Raw genomic sequence first — 22958 nt, forward strand, 5'->3', positions numbered from 1 at the left:
TCCAAATCTACTGAGTATTAAAACTACATTATTTGCTTGTGTAGCAATAACTCACGGTGGAGCTGCTGATTTAAAGCGGGCTGTTTCCGTCACCTTTTTACCTGTAGTTTCACCAATACCAGACATAGAGTCCACGTTGAGCTTATTATCTAACAATGTAGGCACCAGTCACTTTAGTATTTTTCCAATGCTTTAATGGGAGATAACTGGAAGAAGTAGCAGGAAAGAGGTAGAAGAAGAGTTGCAGGGAAGTTCAAATACCTTTTCTCGGTGTAGCACTAAGGAATTTAAATCTCAGGGATGAATGTATCTTCAGTTCAGGATTAAATCTTTGCCCGCCCGGATAGGCCTCTCTCACTGACCTAGCAGCTGGAGCGCAGCACGAACAGAAAGTCTCTGCCACAAACTTGAACAAAACTGTACGATCCTCTGCCACAGGATGTAGTAGTTTTCGATGAACAGCAACACAGTACCAGAACCTTTAAGCCGACCCGGCAGTACTATGTGGTAGGTTAACTTAAGATGCGTCCTCCAATTGAGTCACCAAGCCCCTCACCAGACCAGCGCTCTGCATGATCCTTCAAAGACGGGTCCTCCCCTGGATTCTTCTCAATTGTCCAGCTTCTTCCCGTAGGACAGACAGCACAGGACCATCTCCGCAGCAGTTGTAGTAGGCTCCAGACAGACTTCTGGGCACACCCACACGCTGCAGCAACGCAGTCCTCCGGCCGGAGGACCACGAGGTAGGACTCCTAGCATATACCTGTCGGCCAGGAGGGCCAGCAGGTGGAAAGAAAGAGACCAAGAAATATGGCATCTGTCCCTTAAATACCCCTTCCCAGAATGCACCGCAGGGGACAACCTCTGCCGAGTTACTTCTGAGAAAGAAGAGCACTAAATACACCTCAGTCTGTTGCTTTCCATCTGCGGTCTGTAGTGACACCGACATCTACAGGCGACGGAGTGGAACTGCACGCAACACAACCAAGGCTGGAACAGAAGCTAATTTAGCCATAGATTAAATCTGAACTATGTACAGAACAGATGACCCACTAAATTTACATATAAGCGGTAGATTAAAAATCTACCAGCACTACACTTGGAAACATATACTTTCTAAAACTAGACATATTAAAAAAAAAATCTAAAATATGCTTCCCTACAGAAATTATTATCTATTGCAGAATCCGCTTTTCAGTAGATGAATGGATCAAACAGGGAATCAGATTATATAAAAATCTACCCTTGAATGTAAAATTTAAATTTACCCTTTAGGCTGAAATATTGAGACTATTCACTTAAGCAATTAGTCGGTGTAGAGCAATATCTCTGATATTAATTACTTTTTGGTTATTCATTATTTTTAATTTCCCTTCCCAACATTATTTCCATACTCATAGTTTATACTGTAAGAAGCATAGTTAAAGTGGTGACCTTCCAGTCCTACAGCTTGAACCCAACTGGGGTAGGCTGGACTAGGTCATCAAGGTTTATATCAGTACTATACTTTATGCCTTCTCAGTTTTTGTATTACAAATGTTGTATAATATATGCAGCAACTTCAATTGATTTGTATTTGTTTGATAAAATAAATGAAAAATATTGTTAAAAAACAAACAAACACTTGAACTAAAATGATTTATGTGGTGCTCTTTTTCGTTTCTCAAGGTTTTATTACTGTCTTTATCTTATGGATCCTTTGGTCTTTTCTTTGGGTCTTGTAGCCCTGATGAAGGGTAGTACAGGGCCCTGAAACCCATTGGGTACAAATCAGTTAAAAAATGCTTGGACTGTAAAAATTTTCATATGGTGCCCCTACGTTGTATTACGATCTCAAGATTTTTATTGCTGGCCCTTATCATATGGACTCTTTGTTCTTTTCTTTGTGTGTTGTAGCTCTGATGGGGGGGGGAGGAGGGGGTGCCAGGGCCCCTGAAACACGCCATTATACAATAATTTAAAACCACTTGAACTAAAATGATTTGTGTGGTGCTCTTTTTTCGGTTCTCAAGGTTTTATTACTGTCTTTATCTTATGGATCCTTTGTTCTTCTCTTTGGGCGTTGTAGCCCTGATGAAGGGTATTGCATGCCCCTGAAGTTAATAAAAAAAATTAATGTGGAGCTCTTATTACATACTCAGGCTTTATATTGCTGCCTATTTTCTTTGCCTTTAATGTCCCCACTGGGGAGATTACTGCTTAGCATTCATGGTGGCCTGAGGTCATGAGTTGCCGACAGATCCCCGGCACAACTTCTGATCAGGGGCCAACGGGAGGGGCAATTACAGCAATCATGTGATCAGAAAGCCATGTTGGTTCCCTACATTAAAGCACATTTAAAGGGCTGAAGGGGTTCACAGACCAGGATGACCAGAGGGTTGCCAAGGCTTGTTACTTTGTGTAGGTCTGGAGACCAGTGCTACAAAGTAACAGTTGTCTATAGACAACCTGCACCTGTTTTCAGAACCAATTCAGCTGGAGAACTCGTGCCTCGAGGTGATGCAACGCTTACCAATGCAGGAACATGGTGACATAACCCACGAGAGGAAGTCAGGGGAAGACGGGGCAGACGGACAGAGATTGCAGCCGAGATTCTTCAAATAGCTCCCAGGTTGCTCAACCAGTTTGCAGTTTCTGTTGATCCTCCTATAAATGCGGGTGAAAGTGCCTCGTGCCTCCAGACAAATATTTACCAGGATTGTGGTAGTGACAGGTCTCACCGATGATCCGTGCACTCACCGCAAGAACATCATTGTCCTCGAAGAGCAACACAGTTCATAGAAATGATTGGCTCAAATTATTTCTGTAAATGTTTCATAAATGAAGTCTTTGTCTTGGGGGGAGCGTCTTTTCCACACACAGCTGACTTCCTGTACGTCCTTGAGCTCCACTTGGTGCATTTGCCCTAGGCTGAGATGTTGTCACCAGTCTGTTGGCAGGAGGAAGCAGTTCCTCAGTCTCCTCTTCCCCAGTGATCGCTCAGACTGTACACTGTAACTTTGTAGCAAGTCACCAGCTGAGAGGCTGCATCGGAGGGTGGAAGGGGATGGACAGATGGACGCATGAACCATGATCTGTTCCCAGTGTGTGTGCAGGCAGGCAGAAGCAAAATAAAACGCAGCTTCTAAAGAAGACCCAGACACTGTAGGGAGCATTGCCCAATTGTTACCAGAGTACTGCAAGTGGGGTGGCCTTGAGTCCCCAGCCACCTATCTGTGGTAGAGGCCCTGAGGACTACTGCAGCTGATCGCCTGTGGTACCAGCCATGGGACTTGTCCAGCTGCTCAGTTGTGGTACTAGCAATGGGACTCTCCCAGCCACTCACCTGCAGTAGCAAATCTGGAACTTCTCCAGTTGCTCATCTGTGGTACCAGCCCTGGGACTCACATTTGGTTCCAGTTCAGGCATCTTTCCAGCCCCTGCCTGTGGTACCAACTGTTGGACTTTTTCAGCCCCTTGCATGTGGTATCAGTCCTGGTTTTTCTCCAGCTGCCCACCTGTGTTACCACACCACAGATAATTCCAGCTGCTCGCCTGTGGTACCAGCCCTGGGACTTCTCCGGTTGCTCACCTGTGGTACCAGCAGCCATGGGACTGCTCCAGTCACTCACTTTTGGTACCAGCTCAGGCATCCCTTCAGCCCCTGCCTGTGATACCAACTGTTTGACTTCTTCAGCCCCTTGCATGTGGTATCAGTCCTGGTATTCCTCCAGCTCCCTACCTGTGGTATCACGCCACAGATACTTCCAGCTGCTCGCCTGTGGTACCAGCCCTGGGACTCCTCCAGCTGCCTACCTGTGGTACCACACCACAGATACTTCCAGCTGCTCGCTTGTGGTACTCCTGGGACTTCTCCACCTGCATATGATACCACTCTAGAGATCCCTTCCAGACACTCACCTGTGGCACCAGCCATGGGACATCTTCAGCTCCTTACCAGTGGTATCAGCAAGTGGACTTGTCAAACCACTCCTCTGCTTTAGCAAACTCCTGTGGCTGCTCACTTTTGGTACCAGCTCAGGTGTCCCTCCGGCCCCGGCCTATGGTACCAGCCCTTGAACTTCTTCAGCCTTTTGCATGTCATATCCGTCCTGCCATTACATAGATGGCAGTCTGGCACCAATTAAGTCCTACATTGTCTCTTTTAGCAAAGTGTCCACTAGATGGCAGTCAGACACCAATAAAGTCCTACATTGTCTCTTTTAGCAAAGTGTCCACTAGATGGCAGTAAGACACCAATAAAGTCCTACATTGTCTCTGTTAGCAAAGTGTCCAATAGATGGCAGTATAAAGTATTATAGCAACCTTTGATTGGACGATTCTACTGAATAAAAAAAACAATGTTAAAGACTGCAAAGGGCAGTTAAGGAGCCAATAAAGTCCTACAATGTCGCTGTAAGCAAACTGTCCACTAGATGGCAGTCTGGCACCAATAAAGTCCTACATTAACTTGCTAGTCCAGTTTTCTGATTAAAAAAAAAATTATAACAAAAAATAATGTATACAAATATTTCTAGATACATAAAAACTTTTATACAGGCAGAGCAAAATGGAATGATCTCAATTTTGGTTTATCTGATATGGCTGCTTTAGGTCCACTTGGATGGCAGCCTGTCTCCAATAAAGTGCTACAATGTCTCAGTTAGGAAAGTGTCCACTAGATGGCAGTCTGGCACAATAAAGACTTACATCAATTTTTGCTTAGACGATTCTACTGAATAACGAACAATGTTAAAGACTGCAAAGGGTCATATTTATGAAGAGAAAAAGAGACATGGTATTTTGGCAAATGAAATGTAAACTTAAAGCATACATTTTGAAAAACATAGCTGGATAGGGTGTGGCTTGATACAAAAAGAAAGCTTGCTTGCATGTATGGTTTCTATTGTGAGGCCGCTATGAGCTGCACTGTACATGGTAGGTAGGTTAGTTATGGGCATTTTGCTTTGCACCGTTGTTACTGTGTGTATAGGGCATATATGACATAAATGTCAATTGTAAAGGGAATATCTGAACTAAACATAAGCACTAAGCACTTTTGAGATATTGGGGGTTATTTACGAAAGGCAAATCCACGTTGCACTACAAGTGCAAACTACAAGTGCAAAGTGCACTTGAAATTGCACTGAAAGTGCACTTGGAAGTGTAACCGCTGTAGATCCGTGAGGGACATGCAAGGAAAATAAAAAACAGCATTTTAGCTTGCACATGATTGGATAATAAAATCAGCAGAGCTTCCCCTCATTTCAGATCTACCCCTCAGATTTACAGCGACTGCACTTCCAAGTGCACTATTAGTGCAATTTCAAGTGCACTTTGCACTTGTAGTGCAAAGTGGATTTGCCTTTGGTAAATAACATCCATTGTGTTGCACAGTTGATATTTTAACATTGATCGATTTTTTTTTTTTGGGGGGAATGGAGGGTGATCTTTGATTTATACTACTTCACTTTAGTATACTACACTTTTACAGTATTTGGAAACATTGAATAGAACATCTTAATAGTGCTGCCCCTCATAATTAAATTCAGGTCCCATCCAGGTGCTCTGTCCCGAAGATGCTGTGTCCCGGGCTGTGTCCTGGGATCACAGCACCATCATTATTTGAGTTACTGGGCATGCTCAGCAGCTCAAACAAGGGTAATAATTGAGGGGATCACAGCAAGGAATAGGCGATTACTGCATAATTAGGGGTGGGACTGCACAGAAAGTGCGCATGATCTTGGCAGGGACACCTGGGAAAGTAGGCATGGCCTGGTTGAGACCATATAGAAGGTGAACATTTTAAGCATGGGCTGTGGGCACAGTTGACACGGTAAGGAGTAAAATTTTAAAATGTGGAGCCCCCTTGGGAGAGATGTAAGATGCCAGGGCATCTATCTGGCCACTTCTGGACCTTTGTGGCAGAATTCAGCAAGAGAACTGTGAAGGGAAGGGCCTACAGGGGACATTTAGAGCAGGTTATTGGGCCCCTTAGAGGAAGTTGTTGGGTTCTTTACAGTTTAGGCACCATGCAACCATCTCTTGTTTCTCGTATTTGGTGTTCCCTACAGTTGAAAAGTTGTAGGTGGACCTCATTCTTCCCCCCGATTCTAGCTTTATATGACACAAGGGGGGAAAGGCCACATTATTTAGGTGCACCTAGGGCACCATAATGTCTGAATGTAGCCCTGGATATCCCTATTAAATTTGGTCTTTTCCACCTGCAGGGAGGATGTGAATGCCCCACCGCCAAGTCGCCCAACCAGCCGGGTCAGCTCTGTCCGTACAGCAGCAGGCTACCGGCCACACCACATCAGCTACTCCCTGCAAAGGTCCTACAATGCAGCACCCAGAGTGGAACCAAACGCTCCGTCCTTGTCTGGAAGCGATCCAATTAAAGTCAAGTTTGAGAGTCCTGTGCCGACCCCGGAACCCATCCTGATTATTCCAGAAGCAACAAAATTGAATCCATACAACATCCAGAGAGTCGGGGGGATCCCAGTGATGTTCCCAGAACACAGCAGAGAAGGATTCGTGTAGAGGGGAAATTCTTGAAACGTTTACTTTCTGTAAGAACTTTTTTCACCATGAAGTTCACTTCCAAACAGCTCAAGACATTTGTGATGGACATTGTTGGGCTAATCTTTTCTATAATGTATATATTGGCTGAGGGAGGGGGGAATGGAGAGGATGGACCTGGCGATGCAGTTGTGTCACAGCCTTGACCGTTTATGAAATGGACATCTTCTTATCTGTAGACCCTGAAGAACAAATGTTTTTGAAGCCATGCAATTTGTGATCTATTGCTAAACTTTACTGATGCCATTTTGTATTCGGGGGTTAAGTCTGGATTATTTTGAAGCAGAAAAATGATATTTTGTTATATAAATATAATATGTGATATCCGTGGGTTCTTTACTTTCCTGTCTAAAGTTCTAAAATGTGTTTGACATCACCAGCTTAGAGGGAAAGCAGAATATTATGAGTGCTAGAAAACTGTCAAATTTACACTTGGGGTTCCCAGAATAATGACACACTGACATTTGGAGGTCTAGAACAATTACACACTGACCCTTGGGGGTCTCAGAACAATGACACATTGACACTTGGGGGTCCCAGAAGAATGACACACTGACACTTAGGGGTCTAGAACAATGACACACTGACACTTGGGGGTCCCAGAACAATGACACACTGATACTTGGGGGTCCCAGAACAAAGACACACTGACACTTGGGGGTCCCAGAACAATGACATACTGACACTTGGGGGTCCAGAACAATGACACACTGATACTTGGGGGTCCCAGAACAATGACACACTGACACTAGGGGGCCCAGAACAATGACACACTGACACTCGGGGGTCCCAGAACAATGACACACTGACACTTGGCACCCCAGAACAATGACACACTGACACTTGGGGGTCCCAGAACAATGACACACTGACACTTGGGGATCCCAGAACAATGACACACTGACACTTGTGGATCCCAGAACAATGACACACTGACACTAGGGGGCTCAGAACAATGACACACTGACACTTGGGGATCCAGAACAAGGACGCACTGACACTTTGGACCCCAGAACAATGACACACTGACACTTGGGGGTCCCAGAACAATGACACACTGACACTTGGGGGTTCCAGAACAATGACACACTGACACTAGGGGGCCCAGAACAATGACACACTGACACTTGGGGGTTCAGAACAATGGCACACCGAGACACTTGGGGGTTCCAGAACAATGACACATTGACGCTTGTGGATCCCAGAACAATGACACACTGACACTTATGGATCCCAGAACAATGACACACTGACACTTGGGGGTCCCAGAACAATGACACACTGACCTTAGGGGGCCCAGAACAATGACACACTGACACTTGGGGGTCACAGAACAATGACACACTGACACTTGGGGGTTCAGAGCAATGGCCCACCGAGACACTTGTGGATTCCAGAACAATGACACACTGACCCCTGGGGGTTCCAGAACAATGACACACTGACACTTGGGGGTCCAAAACAATGACACACTGACACTTGTGGATCCCAGAACAATGACACCCTGACACTTGAGCCTAGGGCTACTTTCACACTGAGGCATGCGGGCGCTGGCAGTACAGCGGCGTTAAATATAGCGCCGCTTTACCCTCGTTTTAGCGGCGCTAGTGGGGCGGTATTAACCCCCCGCTAGGGGCCGAAAAAGGGTTAAAACCGCCTGCAAAACAGCTGGGTTGTTTTCAATGGGAAGGGGCGCTTTAGGAGCGGTAAATACACCGTTCCTACAGCGCTCCAAAGATGCGGCTTGCAGGACTTTTTAGACCGCCCTGCAAGCGCACCGCTCCAGTGTGAAAGGAGCCTAACAGTATCTTTTTTTGAAGTATGTTCTGCTCTGTTCACTCCTGATACTTTGTAGTCCAAATGTGGACTTCCATCCAACTTTTAGACTTTGGAAGATCCATTTTTGGAAGAATACATTCGTGTGAGACAAAGGCTACATTTAGCATCTTCAGATGTCCAGTGGCTCCAATCAGCCGTATTCTAAAATGAAACCTTTTTATTTCTTCTACAAGTACGATAAGAGAGACAACAACCCAAAACAAGGTCATACAATTTATAAACAGTAAAGTTAATATTAATTATGTACAAAACATAGTAACAAACACAATATACAATAAATACGATACACGGCATAGGAATACATCCAGTGGTGACCAACTGTAATACAATGTACAATAATAAAATCAACTATATACACATCATGTCCAAAATAAAATGATCATATAAAAAATAAATATTAATACTGTTCAGCAGGGATGAGTAGAATTGGGAATTTTAGATTCGCCCAAGTTTTAGCAAAAACTTTGAAAATTTTGTTAAAATTTCAAAATTTGAGGAAGGCTACACTCAGGTGGTGTCCCGGGGCAGGACGGACTTCCAATTATGTGACCACTGTGATTGGCTTTCACAATGGTCACATGATCTGGAGCCCATCCCGGTGGCTCTCAATGATCACTAGAGACAGGGAGCTGTCCACGGACAGCTTGGTCACTGTGCTGGGAGCAAGCTCTGTGCACAGAAACCTCAGCACAGGCGCGGTCCTTGGTCATAAAAAAACGGCCAACTTCCTTGCTGCCGCACATATGCAGTCCGGTACATTGAAAGAGGTTAAGGGTGAATTTGACTGTAAAACAGATGCCCCATATAGGTGTCTGAAGATGTGAAAATGCTTTATTAAAGGCTATATACAGTCCATTTTTTTTAAATTATGTTTTGGATAAAGTGGGAAAGGGTTAGACCAGGGTTTCTGAATCAAGGTTTCCGTGGAACTCTAGGGTTCCTCCAGAAGTTGCTAGGAGTTCCTTGAGCAATGAGCAATTTCTGCCAATCAGATAAGTTCCCACTGACACCATTGGTCTTTTTAGCTATCTGTAAGGTGGTAAGTCTTCCCAATGACCACAAGTGTAAGGAGCATTCTTCCAACTGACTATCACACTAATGTATCATAAGTTGTAGATATAGTCATTTTTACCAAGGGTTCCCAGAGACCGGAAGGTTTTTTTCAAGGGTTCCCCTGTGTTGAAAAGGTTGAGAAAGGCTGGGTTAGACCCTCTCTCTTCCAAGCTTTAATTGCTGTTTGTGTCCCCACTGGGGGGATTTACCCCTCAATTTGTCCTGGTGACCATTATTACGAAAAAACAGAAATTATGGGGAAATCCTAAATTTATCATGAGAGCAAAAGGTGAAGGGAACCTTCGAATGGGGACAAATATTCTGGTGAAAAATATCTAGTGTGGGAATTCCCCTCATGTTAGGGTGATATCTCCTCTTCCTTTTGCTTCTTCAAGTGAGGAAGTGAAAACAATGTCCCCAGTAGGATGAAGACAGCATAAACAATCCCATAGGGGTTTTAGGCTATCCTTAAGCCAGGGCCAAGACAAGGGGTGGGCAGGAGAGGAAGCTGCCCTGGGCACTGTGGTATCATATGAGGTGGAGGGTGCCAGTAGGACGATTTTTTTGGGGGGAGGGGCATTTGTGCTGGGGGGGGGCAAAGATTTGTGCTGGGAGTGGGGATTTCATCAGAGGGGCGTATTTGCACCGGGAAGAGGGGGGATTTATGGTTAGGAGGTAAGCATGCAGATTAATGCTCAATTTTGTGAAGGGAGACTTTTGCTGGCACGTAATGCTCATACATTTTGTGGGAGAGTGCAGTTTGGTATGTTTGTCCTAAGATCTGGATGACCTGCCTTAATCGATAAACATTTTAGCCCTACAGTACATATGCTATAAACACACTGACTCATTTGTCAAAATTTTTGGGTTTCACCAAATGAAAATTTTCAGTTCTGGCCGGGAATTTTCCAGCTCTCTTAAGCTTTCTTTTGATTCTGCAGACAATGCTTCAATATCGAGCCTAGAAGGAAGGTAAAGAAGATGTTAGCAATAAAGAATTTATACTGTGGATTGTATTGATGAAAATCGGCCAGCTTTTGGATTAAGAGCCAACAGTTGGCCACATTTGGAGACCATTCAATGGCTTTCACCCTGGAGTCAAAACATGGATCTATAATGGGTGGAGAAGGGCACATGTGGACCTCTACAAATTAGGTCAATATCTTCATTTGAAGGACATGGAGTTTTACAATGAATGTGTACGAGGACTGCAGCAGATCTTCTATAGCAGGGATTTTCAAAATCATTGAGACCAGGGCCTGATAAATTCTTCCAAAACCTTCCATGCTCCAACAAGAAAAAAAACAAAAACGTACACAATAAAATAGTGGAATGCAAAATATGTATTGCAATGCTGGAAAGCTCTGGGTGGAACTGACAGTAAAAGTGGCATGGGGGTTCTACAGGGGTCAGGGGATTTTGGAGCAAAGCTGGTGGCCCTGTCAGGGATGAGATTCTTGGAGGGGGACTGGGGTCTCTCCACGAGGGCTGGGGGCTTTGCAGGGACACTGTAGAAGACAGGAGGGCACTGCTTGGGCTTGGAGGCACTGTGGGATTTCGGAAGGCACTGTGGGACACTGATTGCTGCATTATGGCGGCTGGAGGCTCTGCTGCAAGCTGTGTAGCACTGTGGGAGATTGAGGGGCACTGTGTGGGCTGGGGACTCTCAGGGGGCCTGGGGAACTGTGGAGGGTTGAGAGGCACTGTGGGCAGGTATGGAAGGTTGAAAGCACTATGAGAGCTGGAAGGTACTGTGGTAGGTTAGGGGACCTGTAGCTGGCTGGAGGCCCAGGAGGAGGGAGTAGTGGCTCAGCAACAGGCCACAGTCTGGTGGTTGAGAACCACTACTTTATAAAAACCAATGAAACTGGAAGTAAAGTGTTCATTGTCTTTAAACCGCTTTAACAACATATTCATAACAAGATTAAAGATTGCCACCTTGTATATTTAGGGCAAATTGGACCTCCAATCCCTCATCTTGCTAGCAACCCCTAACCCTGGCGTTCCTGCTTTCACTGCTGCTGGAGTCCAGGTGCTTCTAGGTATTGGGAAGCATGTTACCACCTCCCCTATGACAGTGCTTGGGTCCAGCAGGTAACCTTTAGACGTGAGCACAGTCATAGGACCGAGATAGTGATGTTACTACCCCCTCTCTTGGGTCCAATCCCAGCCAAAGTTTTAGTGGTGAGGGAGCAATGGTCAGGTGAGTATAAGGGGGTCAGTGGGGCCATTTAACCAGTCACAGTCTCCTTGCAATAACCAATCCTTTTTTTGTTTTAGCTTTTGAATAGAGAATTGAATGGAAAGGGTGTGAAAGGTTTAAAGGGTTTGAATTCATGAACGGACTAAGTGAGAACCTGACTGGTTAGAGAGTCAGTCAACTGACAATATTACTCCAAGAGAATAGACCCCATTTTTCTTCAGCGACTGACATGGCCTATAGCACTTACCTGATCTCTTGAAGCCTGGACGAGGCTTGTATTAGCTCCCTGATGTAACCGGCACTTCTGTCAGAAACTGCTTTGCTACTAAACTCCAGATACTTGAGACACCTGTTATTACTCAGCTGTGCCAATAGTGGCATTTGTTCATCGGTCAGATTGATACCACACAGCCTATGAAAAGCAGAAACAGATCATAGTTTATATACTTAGGATGAATTTGAAATGAGTGCATCAGTCATCAAGAATATTTATCAATATTCTAAAAATATGTTTATCTAAATAATTTTCCATTAAAAAAAAAGAATTGAAAGGGTCAGACCACCTAAATCTGGAATCTTAACGTTTTGTAGACAGAGTTAAATAAATATTTTACCCCTCCATGCGCTTACTTTAGTTTCTCTACTCTGCACGTAGGACTGGACAAAGCTGTGATGAGGTCACTGAAGTGATCGCCGGCCAGTTTGTTTTCGGACAGATCAAGTCTCCTCAGTGACTGGTTCTTACTTATTCCATACGCCAACTGGATGAGTGACCTCTCTGAAAGTCCTGTGTATCTCAAACTGTATATTGAAAATCAAAACAAATAAGAAAATGCTTTCAATTATATATTTAACAGACCAAAAGGGACATAAAAGTAGTCCATTGTTGGGCTTTGCATACCCTTTAAGGACTATTTACAATGCAGCTCACTTATACTTACAGTAACTCTTCCAGCCTGCATGATGGACTGGACAAAGCTGTTACCACATCAGCAAAATCAGGGCCCTCAAGATTGTTGTAGGACATATCAAACTTCCGCAGGTTTTGGTTATAAATGATTAATGATTCCAGTTGGGGGCAGGCACTGTTTGACAGACCAGTGCCTCTTAAACTGCAAAATAAGGAAATATCTTAATCTGATGGGACTGCTATAAAGACAGATACTTTAGTTATAGTTATGGCTGGATGCTGAAGTAGTGAACCACCCATTAGTCTTTTGTGTGTCTTGAGGACTCCAGGAAAGACATCACCTCCAGTGAAGACATCACAGCCACTTACGATAAACAGCAAAATGTATGTGGACACCCTTCCAAATTATTGTGTTCAGCTGTACAAGGTGAGCTCCATAGAGACACAGTTCAACCAGTTTGGTGTGGAGGATCCGAGGGTCCTGCACAGAACCCTGACCTCAACCCTACTTAATACCTTTGGGATGAACTGGAAAGCTGATTGTGAGCCTGGTCTTCTCATTCAACATCAGTGTGTGACCTCATAAATGGTGTCCAGCTCCATAAATACATGGTTTGACCGGTTTGGAATGGAGGAACTCAAAACCTCCGGAATATGTAAACAGATGGGAAAGAGACCTCAACCGCACATTTGACCAAGCTGACTGGTCATCTATTTGGCAGGCAACTAAATCAAACATCGCCGCCCTAAAAAACAACTATAAGGTGCTCACGAGGTGGTACCTGATCCCCTCCAGGATGCACAAATTCCTTCCACAATATCCGCCGCACTGCTTCCGCGGCTGTAATGAGACAGGTACGAACCTCCACATATGGTGGGACTGGCCTGTAGCACAAGCCTTCTGGTCAGATATTTTCTCAATCACGACAAAACTATTTGCCACTAACCTACCACCTGAACCAACAGTGGCTCTCCTGAACAACAAACCCATGTCCTTGACTCTTTGCCAATTCAAACAGCTATATGTCACTACTCCTGCCAAACAGACTATAGCGAAAGCTTGAAAAATGACCACCTTGAGCATACTAGCAGCACAGCACAGTATTACCCAGGCTATGATCCACGCTAAGATAGAGGCAACATTGCTGGACAAAATCCCAAAATTTGAGAAGCTCTGGAACCCTTGGGTGACCCACTTCTTACCCCCTGGTTTTGATGAGACATTATTGTGCCTATAACCGAAGCGACTTGCTTCTTGTAACCTACCCTCTGAACCGGCAACCCCACCCCCAACCCAGCCCCTTCCTCTCTCTCCCCCTCCCTTTTTCCATTTTTTATTTTTTTTGCCCTCCCCCCTCATTTTTGATTTATTTCTCGACTGGCCACTAGACCCTCATGATATTTGCTGAATTATACCCATTAACATATTATACCTGCTTCACACATACTGCTACGTTATAATGTGTGCATTTACTCCGGAAACTATTGTTCCACTTCCTCATACCTGTTTTGAATAAGTACCTTATTAGTGTCATGGTCATTGTTTTAGAATGAGATGTCCAACAAGCTTATATGGATGGGGTGGTGGATCTATAGAAAGCCTTCCCAGAAGAGCATAGACTGCATATAGATGGCCAACTCCATCAAATGGTTTGAAATACAGTGACTTACAAGCTTGGCCAGGTGTCCCCAAACTGTTGATCATATGTTTGTACCCAGATACAATAAGTTAACGAACCAACACTGAAAACCAAGACAACAATTGATTCAGAGAATATAAATATGCACCGAAAAAGCCTTCAAGTCAAGAACCGCAAGGAAATGTCTGATCCATATTACATAAATGTTATAGCATTTGTCAACTCTTTATCTCACCTCAGTTCCTCTATCTGGCAAAGTTGACTGGACAGATTTTTGATCAAGTCAATAAAGTCATCACCAGCAAGACTGTTGTAAGACAGGTCAAGTGCCTTCAGTGAGTGGTTCCTTCCGATTCCAGATGCCAACTTGGAACAAGAGTTGCTTGTGAGGGCATTATCACTCAAACTGAAACATTAAAGGAAAATAAGTAATTGGATGAAAATGGTAACAATAATTGAACTCAATAAGGAACAATAAGGCTTAGCCTCTCACCGCAATCTCACTTTTGGTCCAAAAGAAGGCAACCAAATAAACCCTGGCCAAGTGCTGCCAGTTTTGCCAGATGGGGTAAATAAAAAACCCTTTGTCATTTAAAAAATTTACTTGAATTGACTTCCTGAAAAATAAGTGTAGCCACCCTGCCTTACGCAGGAGTGTCTCTAAATTCAGTTATGCGTGGCTGTAGTCTGTGTCTTCAGCTTCCCTTAAAGTGGTTCTTTAGTCAGTTCTGCAAAAATTAAAAGTCAGCATCTACAAAAATGTAACTGCTGACTTTTATTAAACAGATGCTCACCTGTCCCAAGATCCAGTGCCATCCTCACTCGGGGCTGGTTTTTGCACCGGTCTTCAGATCCCCGGCGCCGGCAGTGCTTTGGGAATAGACCCGCAGCCTCCTGGGACCTGTGAGGTGAACTTCCCCTTGACTCTGAATTAGTACCCCCTCCCCACCCCCCAAAATATACGTTCCAACTATGAAAGAGGAGGAGGGAGCAAAAAGAGAGAACAGTCCTTTCTGAATTTCTGGCAGAAAGAAAAGACTTACTTGAGTTTCTGGATTTTGCACTGATCATGAGTTAATGCAAAGCATATGGATTCCATAGCACTATCCTTCAAGTCATTGCTATAAAGGCTGCAGAGAGTGAGAGAAAAAGTAATATCTTACAGACTTCTAAGTAAACACCACATTATAATTTTATTTTATTTTATAAATAATAATAATTAAAAAAAAAAATAATTATTATTAATAATAATAATAATAATAATAATAATAATAATAATGCCAATACTCAACCACAGCCACCATAATTTCTCTTGCATATCCAAACCAAAGAATAAAAATTGAACATATTGCCGCTTACCAGACCTTAGATGTGGTGGCTACATTTGTTTTTTTGTTTTTTGTTTTTTTGTAAGGCTATGCTCCCTTTATTTTCACCAGGGGATACTGCCAGTAACACCCTTCCTGTCCTAGTCTGGTTACACTAACTCACTAAAATGTGTCTATGGAGGAGCAGCATTAGCACCGTAGGACAGAACTACAAAATTACTCCCTTCTCTTCTTCAACACATGGAGGGTATCTTGTAGACCACATAGCAAATGATAAGGGGGCAGCACAGGCAGAGGACACAGGAGGATGCTTTTAGCTCACTAGAGTCTGGCAAGATCAACAAATATTTCTTTGCACAGATGTAACAAAATCCTTTTAATAGTATACTTAACAGGTCTAAAGGGTGAAAATGAAAGAAGTGATGTGGCGGCCAGAAAACACATGGAGTCCAATTGCGCTAAGAGGTATATAGCCAACCTGACCGGGAACACTCACAAGGTATTACAGCGATGGAACAGTAGATTGGAGAACTGGACATGCCGTCAGCCTCTGCCATGGGGAGTGGAGTGAGGCCTGGCCAGTTCGTACCCAAAGGGGAGGCTTTCCAGATGGTTGGCATGGTCCCTGCGCTTTCCCTACTCTTTTCCCTGGCTCTACATGTTGTTCCTGACAGACGGGTCACCGGTCCCTACTCTACCCACTCACAAAATGCGTGCCAAACCTGGGAGCCATGGCCATAACCTGTTCCTGCCCACACTATAGCTGAAAGACAGCGGGACTCCAGTTCTGGGGGGGACGTCCATGGACATCCTTCCACATGTGTGCCTCCCGCGCGCCCCCTAGGATGCACATCAGGCATGCTCTGTTACTGCTGTGTCCTTTGGACACAGCTGTTCAAGGATCGCAGTAAAGTGCCAATCACAGCTGCCCTTTACTATGTGATCAGTAGGGATGAGCTTCGTGTTCGAGTCGAACCCATGTTCGACTCGAACATCGGCTGTTCGATCGTTCGTCGAATTGCGAACGATATGGGCCGTTCGCGCCAAATTCGTGTGGCGCGTCACGGCCCATAATTCACTGTGGCATCGCAGTGCATTGCTTGCTGATGATTGGCCAAGCATGCACTATGACCCGCATGCTTGGCCAATCACAGCGCCGCCTTAACAGAGAGCCATAATTGGCCAAAGCCAAGGAGGCTTTGGCCAATTATGGCTCAGGGGATTTTGTACACGCCCCACACTATATAAGGCCGCCTGCACGGCGGCCCTGTGCAGTGTGTTCCGGTGTGCTTAGAGAGAGAGAGAGACAGTGTCATTTCATTTGAGTTAGCTAGATTAGGCAGGACAGTCAGTCAGTTAGCTGCACTTAAAGTGTATTGTGTATATATATGCATCCCAGGTGTTGCATATATATATATATATATATACACTGTATTTAGTTTAGCTAGATCCGTTCCTGCTATCTTCTAGACTATTTACATTTAGTGCAGTGCGTCCTGCTCACAGTGTTCAGCTAGATCCGTTCCTGTTATATTCCTACTGACAGGCAGGCTTGTCTTGTTACAGTATTTTGAAGAAAATTACTGGTGTTCTTTTGATCCTATTAGTGCCACAGTCAGGCAGCTAGACTATTTACAGTTAGTGCAGTGCGTCCTGCTCACAGTGTTCAGCTAGATCCGTTCCTGTTATCTTCTTACTGACAGGCAGGCTTGTCTTGTTACAGTATTTTAAAGAAAATTACTGGTGTTCTTTTGATCCTATTAGTACCACAGTCAGGCAGCTAGACTATTTACAGTTAGTGCAGTGCGTCCTGCCCACAGTGTTCTGCTAAACCTACAAGTAAGTGGGGTGCGTCCTGCTCACAGTGTTCAGCTAAACCTACAAGTTAGTGGGGTGCGTCCACCTCACAGTGTTCAGCTAAACCTACAAGCTAGTGGGGTGCGTCCTGCTCACAGTGTTCAGCTAGATCCATTTCTGTTATCTTCTTACTGACAGGCAGGCTTGTCTTGTTACAGTAAATACAGCTACCTGAAGAAAATTGCTGGTGTTCTTTTGATCCTATTAGTACCACAGTCAGGCAGCTAGACTATTTACAGTTAGTGCAGTGCGTCCTGCTCACAGTGTTCTGCTAAACCTACAAGTTAGTGGGGTGCGTCCTGCTCACAGTGTTCAGCTAAACCTACAAGTTAGTGGGGTGCGTCCACCTCACAGTGTTCAGCTAAACCTACAAGCTAGTGTGGTGCGTCCTACTCACAGTGTTCAGCTAGATCCGTTTCTGTTATCTTCTTACTGACAGGCAGGCTTGTCTTGTTACAGTAAATACAGCTACCTGAAGAAAATTGCTGGTGTTCTTTTGATCCTATTAGTACCACAGTCAGGCAGCTAGACTATTTACAGTTAGTGCAGTGCGTCCTGCTCACAGTGTTCTGCTAAACCTACAAGTTAGTGGGGTGCGTCCTGCTCACAGTGTTCTGCTAAACCTACAAGTTAGTGGGGTGCGTCCTGCTCACAGTGTTCAGCAAAACCTACAAGTTAGTGGGGTGCGTCCACCTCACAGTGTTCAGCTAAACCTACAAGCTAGTGGGGTGCGTCCTGCTCACAGTGTTCAGCTAGATCCGTTCCTGTTATCTTCTTACTGACAGGCAGGCTTGTCTTGTTACAGTATTTTAAAGAAAATTGCTGGTGTTCTTTTGATCCTATTAGTACCACAGTCAGGCAGCTAGACTATTTACAGTTAGTGCAGTGCGTCCTGCTCACAGTGTTCTGCTAAACCTACAAGTTAGTGGGGTGCGTCCTGCTCACAGTGTTCAGCTAAACCTACAAGTTAGTGGGGTGCGTCCACCTCACAGTGTTCAGCTAAACCTACAAGCTAGTGGGGTGCGTCCTGCTCACAGTGTTCAGCTAGATCCGTTCCTGTTATCTTCTTACTGACAGGCAGGCTTGTCTTGTTACAGTATTTTAAAGAAAATTACTGATGTTCTTTTGATCCTATTAGTACCACAGTCAGGCAGCTAGACTATTTACAGTTAGTGTAGTGCGTCCTGCTCACAGTGTTCTGCTAAACCTACAAGTTAGTGGGGTGCGTCCTGCTCACAGTGTTCAGCTATACCTACAAGTTAGTGGGGTGCGTCCACCTCACAGTGTTCAGCTAAACCTACAAGCTAGTGGGGTGCGTCCTGCTCACAGTGTTCAGCTAGATCCGTTTCTGTTATCTTCTTACTGACAGGCAGGCTTGTCTTGTTACAGTAAATACAGCTACCTGAAGAAAATTGCTGGTGTTCTTTTGATCCTATTAGTACCACAGTCAGGCAGCTAGACTATTTACAGTTAGTGCAGTGCGTCCTGCTCACAGTGTTCTGCTAAACCTACAAGTTAGTGGGGTGCGTCCTGCTCACAGTGTTCAGCTAAACCTACAAGTTAGTGGGGTGCGTCCACCTCACAGTGTTCAGCTAAACCTACAAGCTAGTGGGGTGCGTCCTGCTCACAGTGTTCAGCTAGATCCGTTCCTGTTATCTTCTTACTGACAGGCAGGCTTGTCTTGTTACAGTATTTTAAAGAAAATTGCTGGTGTTCTTTTGATCCTATTAGTACCACAGTCAGGCAGCTAGACTATTTACAGTTAGTGCAGTGGGTCTTGCTCACAGTGTTCTGCTAAACCTACAAGTTAGTGGGGTGCGTCCACCTCACAGTGTTCAGCTAAAGCTACCTGTAGAAGGTTGGTGGTGTTCTCATACTACAGGCAGGCAGTTGATTTTGCTAGCTGCAGTATCAGTACATATATATATATATATATATATATATATCCCAGCTTAGTGCAGCTACAGGCCATTAGTATGTCTGGAAGGCCAAGAAGGAGAGGCAGACAGTCACAAGCCAATAAGAGAGGGCAAGCAGGCTCTGTGTCTAGTGCTGGTCGTGGAGACGGTGCATCCTCATCAGCACGTGGCCATGGGACACGCTTGGCCTTTTTTTCGGCAGCTGGCCATGTTGAGCCGCAACATGCGGAAGACTTGGTCGAGTGGATGACCAAGCCGTCCTCATCCTCCTCATCCTCTCTCACCCATGCCCAGGGTACTTTGTCTGGCAAAGCAGCGGCCTCTTCCCTCGGCTCAATGTCATCAGTGACTCCTTCCCTAGCCCCACCATGTCCTCCTGAGGAGTCCCTCGAACTGTTTGACCACAGTGTTGGGTACATGCTCCAGGAGGATGCCCAGCGTTTGGAAGGCTCTGATGATGATACTGAGCTCGATGAAGGCAGTAACACGAGCACGGACAGAGGGGGTGCCCAAGAAGGACAGCAATCTGGCAGTCATGCTCCCCCTGCTGCAGCATACTGCCAGGTTTGCTCCAGTGATGAGGAGGGAGGGGATGATGAGGTCACTGACTCAACGTGGGTGCCTGATAGGAGAGAGGAGGAGGAGGAGGAGGAGGAGGCGGCACATCACCAACGAGGCAGGATGCCCTCCAGGGGCCAGCCTAAGGGCAGCACATTGACTGCATCACACCCCAAAGCTCCACATGTGCAGGGCGCTGCAGTCTCTGCGCGTTATTCAAAAAGTTCTTTGGTGTGGGCCTTTTTTGAGACGAGTGCATCAGATCGCACCGCTGCTATTTGCAACATATGTCTCAAGCGTATCTCGCGTGGCCAAAACATCTCCCGCTTGGGTACCACATGCTTGACCAGACATATGTTGACCTGCCATGCAGTTCGTTGGCAAGCGTATCTAAAAGACCCACACCAAAGAACAAAGAGGACCTCTGCTTGCTCCTCATCAGCTGAGATTTCCAACCCCACTAGACCTTCAGTCCTCTCTGAGACCTGCACTGAGAGGAATGAAGGTGTAGAATTAGGTGTGCCACAGCCACGTACTTGTGGGCAATCTGATTTTGGTACACCGACGTCAGATTGTACCAGGCAAATTTCCCTGCCCCAGCTGCTGCACCGCCGAAAGAAGTTTGCTCCCAGCCATCCACATGCCCAGCGGTTGAATGCTAGCTTGGCAAAATTGCTAGCACTTCAACTGCTGCCTTTTCAGTTGGTAGACTCTGCCCCCTTTCGTGAGTTTGTGGAATGTGCAGTTCCTCAGTGGCAGGTACCCAAACGCCACTTTTTCTCACGGAAGGCGATTCCGGCTCTCTACCAGCATGTGGAAGGCAATGTCCATGCCTCGCTGGACAGGGCGGTCAGCGGTAAGGTGCATATTACCGCTGACTCATGGTCCAGCAGGCATGGACAGGGACGTTACCTAAGTTTCACGGCGCATTGGGTGACTCTGCTGGCAGCTGGGAAGGATGCAGGACAAGGTGCAGTAGTGTTGGAGGTTGTTCCGCCACCACGCCTCCAAAATGCTAATGATTGTGACACACATCTCTCCTCCACCCCCTCCTCTTCTTCTTCCTCCATGGCCTCTTCCTCGGAACCAGCGGTGCTCCGTAGTCGTTCAAGGGGCTACGCAAGTACGCAGGCCAAAAGATGCCATGCGGTGCTTGAGCTGGTGTGCTTGGGGGACAGGAGCCACACTGGGGCAGAGGTTCTGTCAGCTCTGCAGGGGCAGGTTCAGAGGTGGTTGATGCCACGCCAACTTAAGGCAGGAATGGTGGTTTGCGACAATGGCACCAACCTCCTCTCTGCCCTCCGACAGGGACAAATGACCCATGTGCCCTGTTTGGCTCATGTCCTTAACTTGGTGGTGCAGCGGTTCTTGGGCAGGTACCCGGGCTTACAGGATGTCCTGAGGCAGGCCAGGAAAGTCTTGTGCATTTCCGCCGGTCATATAATGCCAGTGCTCGGCTGACGGACCTCCAAAAGGAGTTTAACCTGCCCAAGAACCGCCTAATCTGTGACATGCCCACCAGGTGGAACTCAACGTTGGCCATGCTGCAGCGGCTGCACACGCAGCAGAGGGCCATCAATGAGTACCTGTGCGACTATGGCACCAGGACAGGGTCAGGGGAGCTTGGTTTTTTTTCCCCACGCCAGTGGGCCATGATCAGGGATGCATGCACTGTCCTGTCACCATTTGAGGAGGCCACGAGGAAGGTGAGCAGTGACAGTGCATGCATCAGTGACACTGTCCCCCTTGTCCACCTGTTGGAGCACACGCTGCGTGGAATAATGGACAGGGCACTTGAGGCAGAACAGAGGCAGGAAGAGGAGGACTTCCTTAGCTCTCAAGGCCCCCTTTATCCAGACAGTGTTCCTGCGTGCCCGCCGATCACACAGGAAGAGGACGAGGAGGAAGAGGAGGAGGAGGAGGAGGAAGATTGTGTCAGTATGGAGGTGGAGCCTGGCACTCAGCATCAGCAGCAGTCTTTAAGGGATCAGTCCCAAGAAACACATGGACTTGTACGTGGCTGGGAGGAGGTGGCTGCGGACCATGTCGTCCTTAGTGACCCAGAGGACTCCGGACCGAATGCCTCAGCAAACCTACGCTGCATGGCCTCCCTGATCCTGCAAAGCCTGCGTAAGGATCCTCGTATTCGTGGTATCAAGGAAAAGGACCAATACTGGCTGGCAACCCTCCTTGATCCACGTTACAAGGGTAAGGTTGCGGACCTTATCTTGCCATCGCAGAGGGAGCAGAGGATGAAACATCTTCGGGAGGCCTTGCAGAAAGGTCTGTGCAACGCGTTCCCAGAGACTGGGAGGTTACAAACTCCTGTTTCTGGACAACGTGTTGCTGAGGCTTCGGTCAGTCAAAGAAGGAGCGGTGGAGAAGGTGGCCGTCTGACCGATGCGTTCAGACAATTTTTTGGTCCGCAGCCCCAAGGTATGATCGGTTCCAGCAACCATCGCCAGCGTCTGTTTTACATGGTGCAGGAATACCTAGGGGCAAGATCAGACTTGGACACCTTTCCCACCGAAAATCCTCTGGGTTACTGGGTCTTGAGGATGGATCACTGGCCAGAGCTTGCACAGTATGCAATTGAGCTACTGGCCTGTCCTGCATCCAGCGTTCTTTCGGAACGCACATTCAGTGCTGCTGGAGGCGTGGTAACCGATCACAGGGTGCGTCTGTCCACTGACTCGGTCGATCGACTGACCTTCATAAAAATGAATGAGTCTTGGATCACCACCAGCTACCAAGCACCTGATGCTGATGTAACTGAATAATTTTTTTTGAAATCTCAGATCCCTTCAAAGACTGCCTATGCTGATGCTGAGTGACTATTCCTGAGTAATTATCCTCTTCCTCCTCAATCATCACGCTGATAGCTTGTAAGAGCATTTTTGGTTCTGGGCGCCACCACCAGTGCCTAAGACACAATTTTTCAGCCCCTGTTTAACAGGGGCGTGTAATTACGATTTTTGATGTAATACTTTGCAGCAGGGCTCGTTCCTGTATTCCAACTAGAGTGTCTGTGAGGGGTTGCAGTGTTGTGGCACCAGCACCAGTGCCTAAGGCCCAATTTTTCAGCCCTTG

General features: G+C 46.1%; 1 protein-coding gene across 1 annotated transcript in view; it reads right to left on the reverse strand.

Annotated features, from left to right (window-relative positions):
- Nucleotides 1-22958, reverse strand: part of LOC141116716 (uncharacterized) — a 124525-nt gene that overhangs the window by 63604 nt on the left and 37963 nt on the right. The window contains exons 7-12 of the mRNA XM_073609108.1: nt 15250-15336; nt 14442-14612; nt 12598-12768; nt 12287-12457; nt 11904-12068; nt 10328-10414 (exon numbers count right to left, since the gene is read on the reverse strand). Of these exons, the coding sequence (XP_073465209.1) occupies nt 10328-10414; nt 11904-12068; nt 12287-12457; nt 12598-12768; nt 14442-14612; nt 15250-15336 (852 nt within the window). The remainder of the gene's footprint in view (nt 1-10327; nt 10415-11903; nt 12069-12286; nt 12458-12597; nt 12769-14441; nt 14613-15249; nt 15337-22958) is intronic.

The sequence above is a fragment of the Aquarana catesbeiana genome, linkage group LG13, assembly GCF_042186555.1.
Source record: "Aquarana catesbeiana isolate 2022-GZ linkage group LG13, ASM4218655v1, whole genome shotgun sequence".
NCBI lineage: Eukaryota > Metazoa > Chordata > Amphibia > Anura > Ranidae > Aquarana > Aquarana catesbeiana.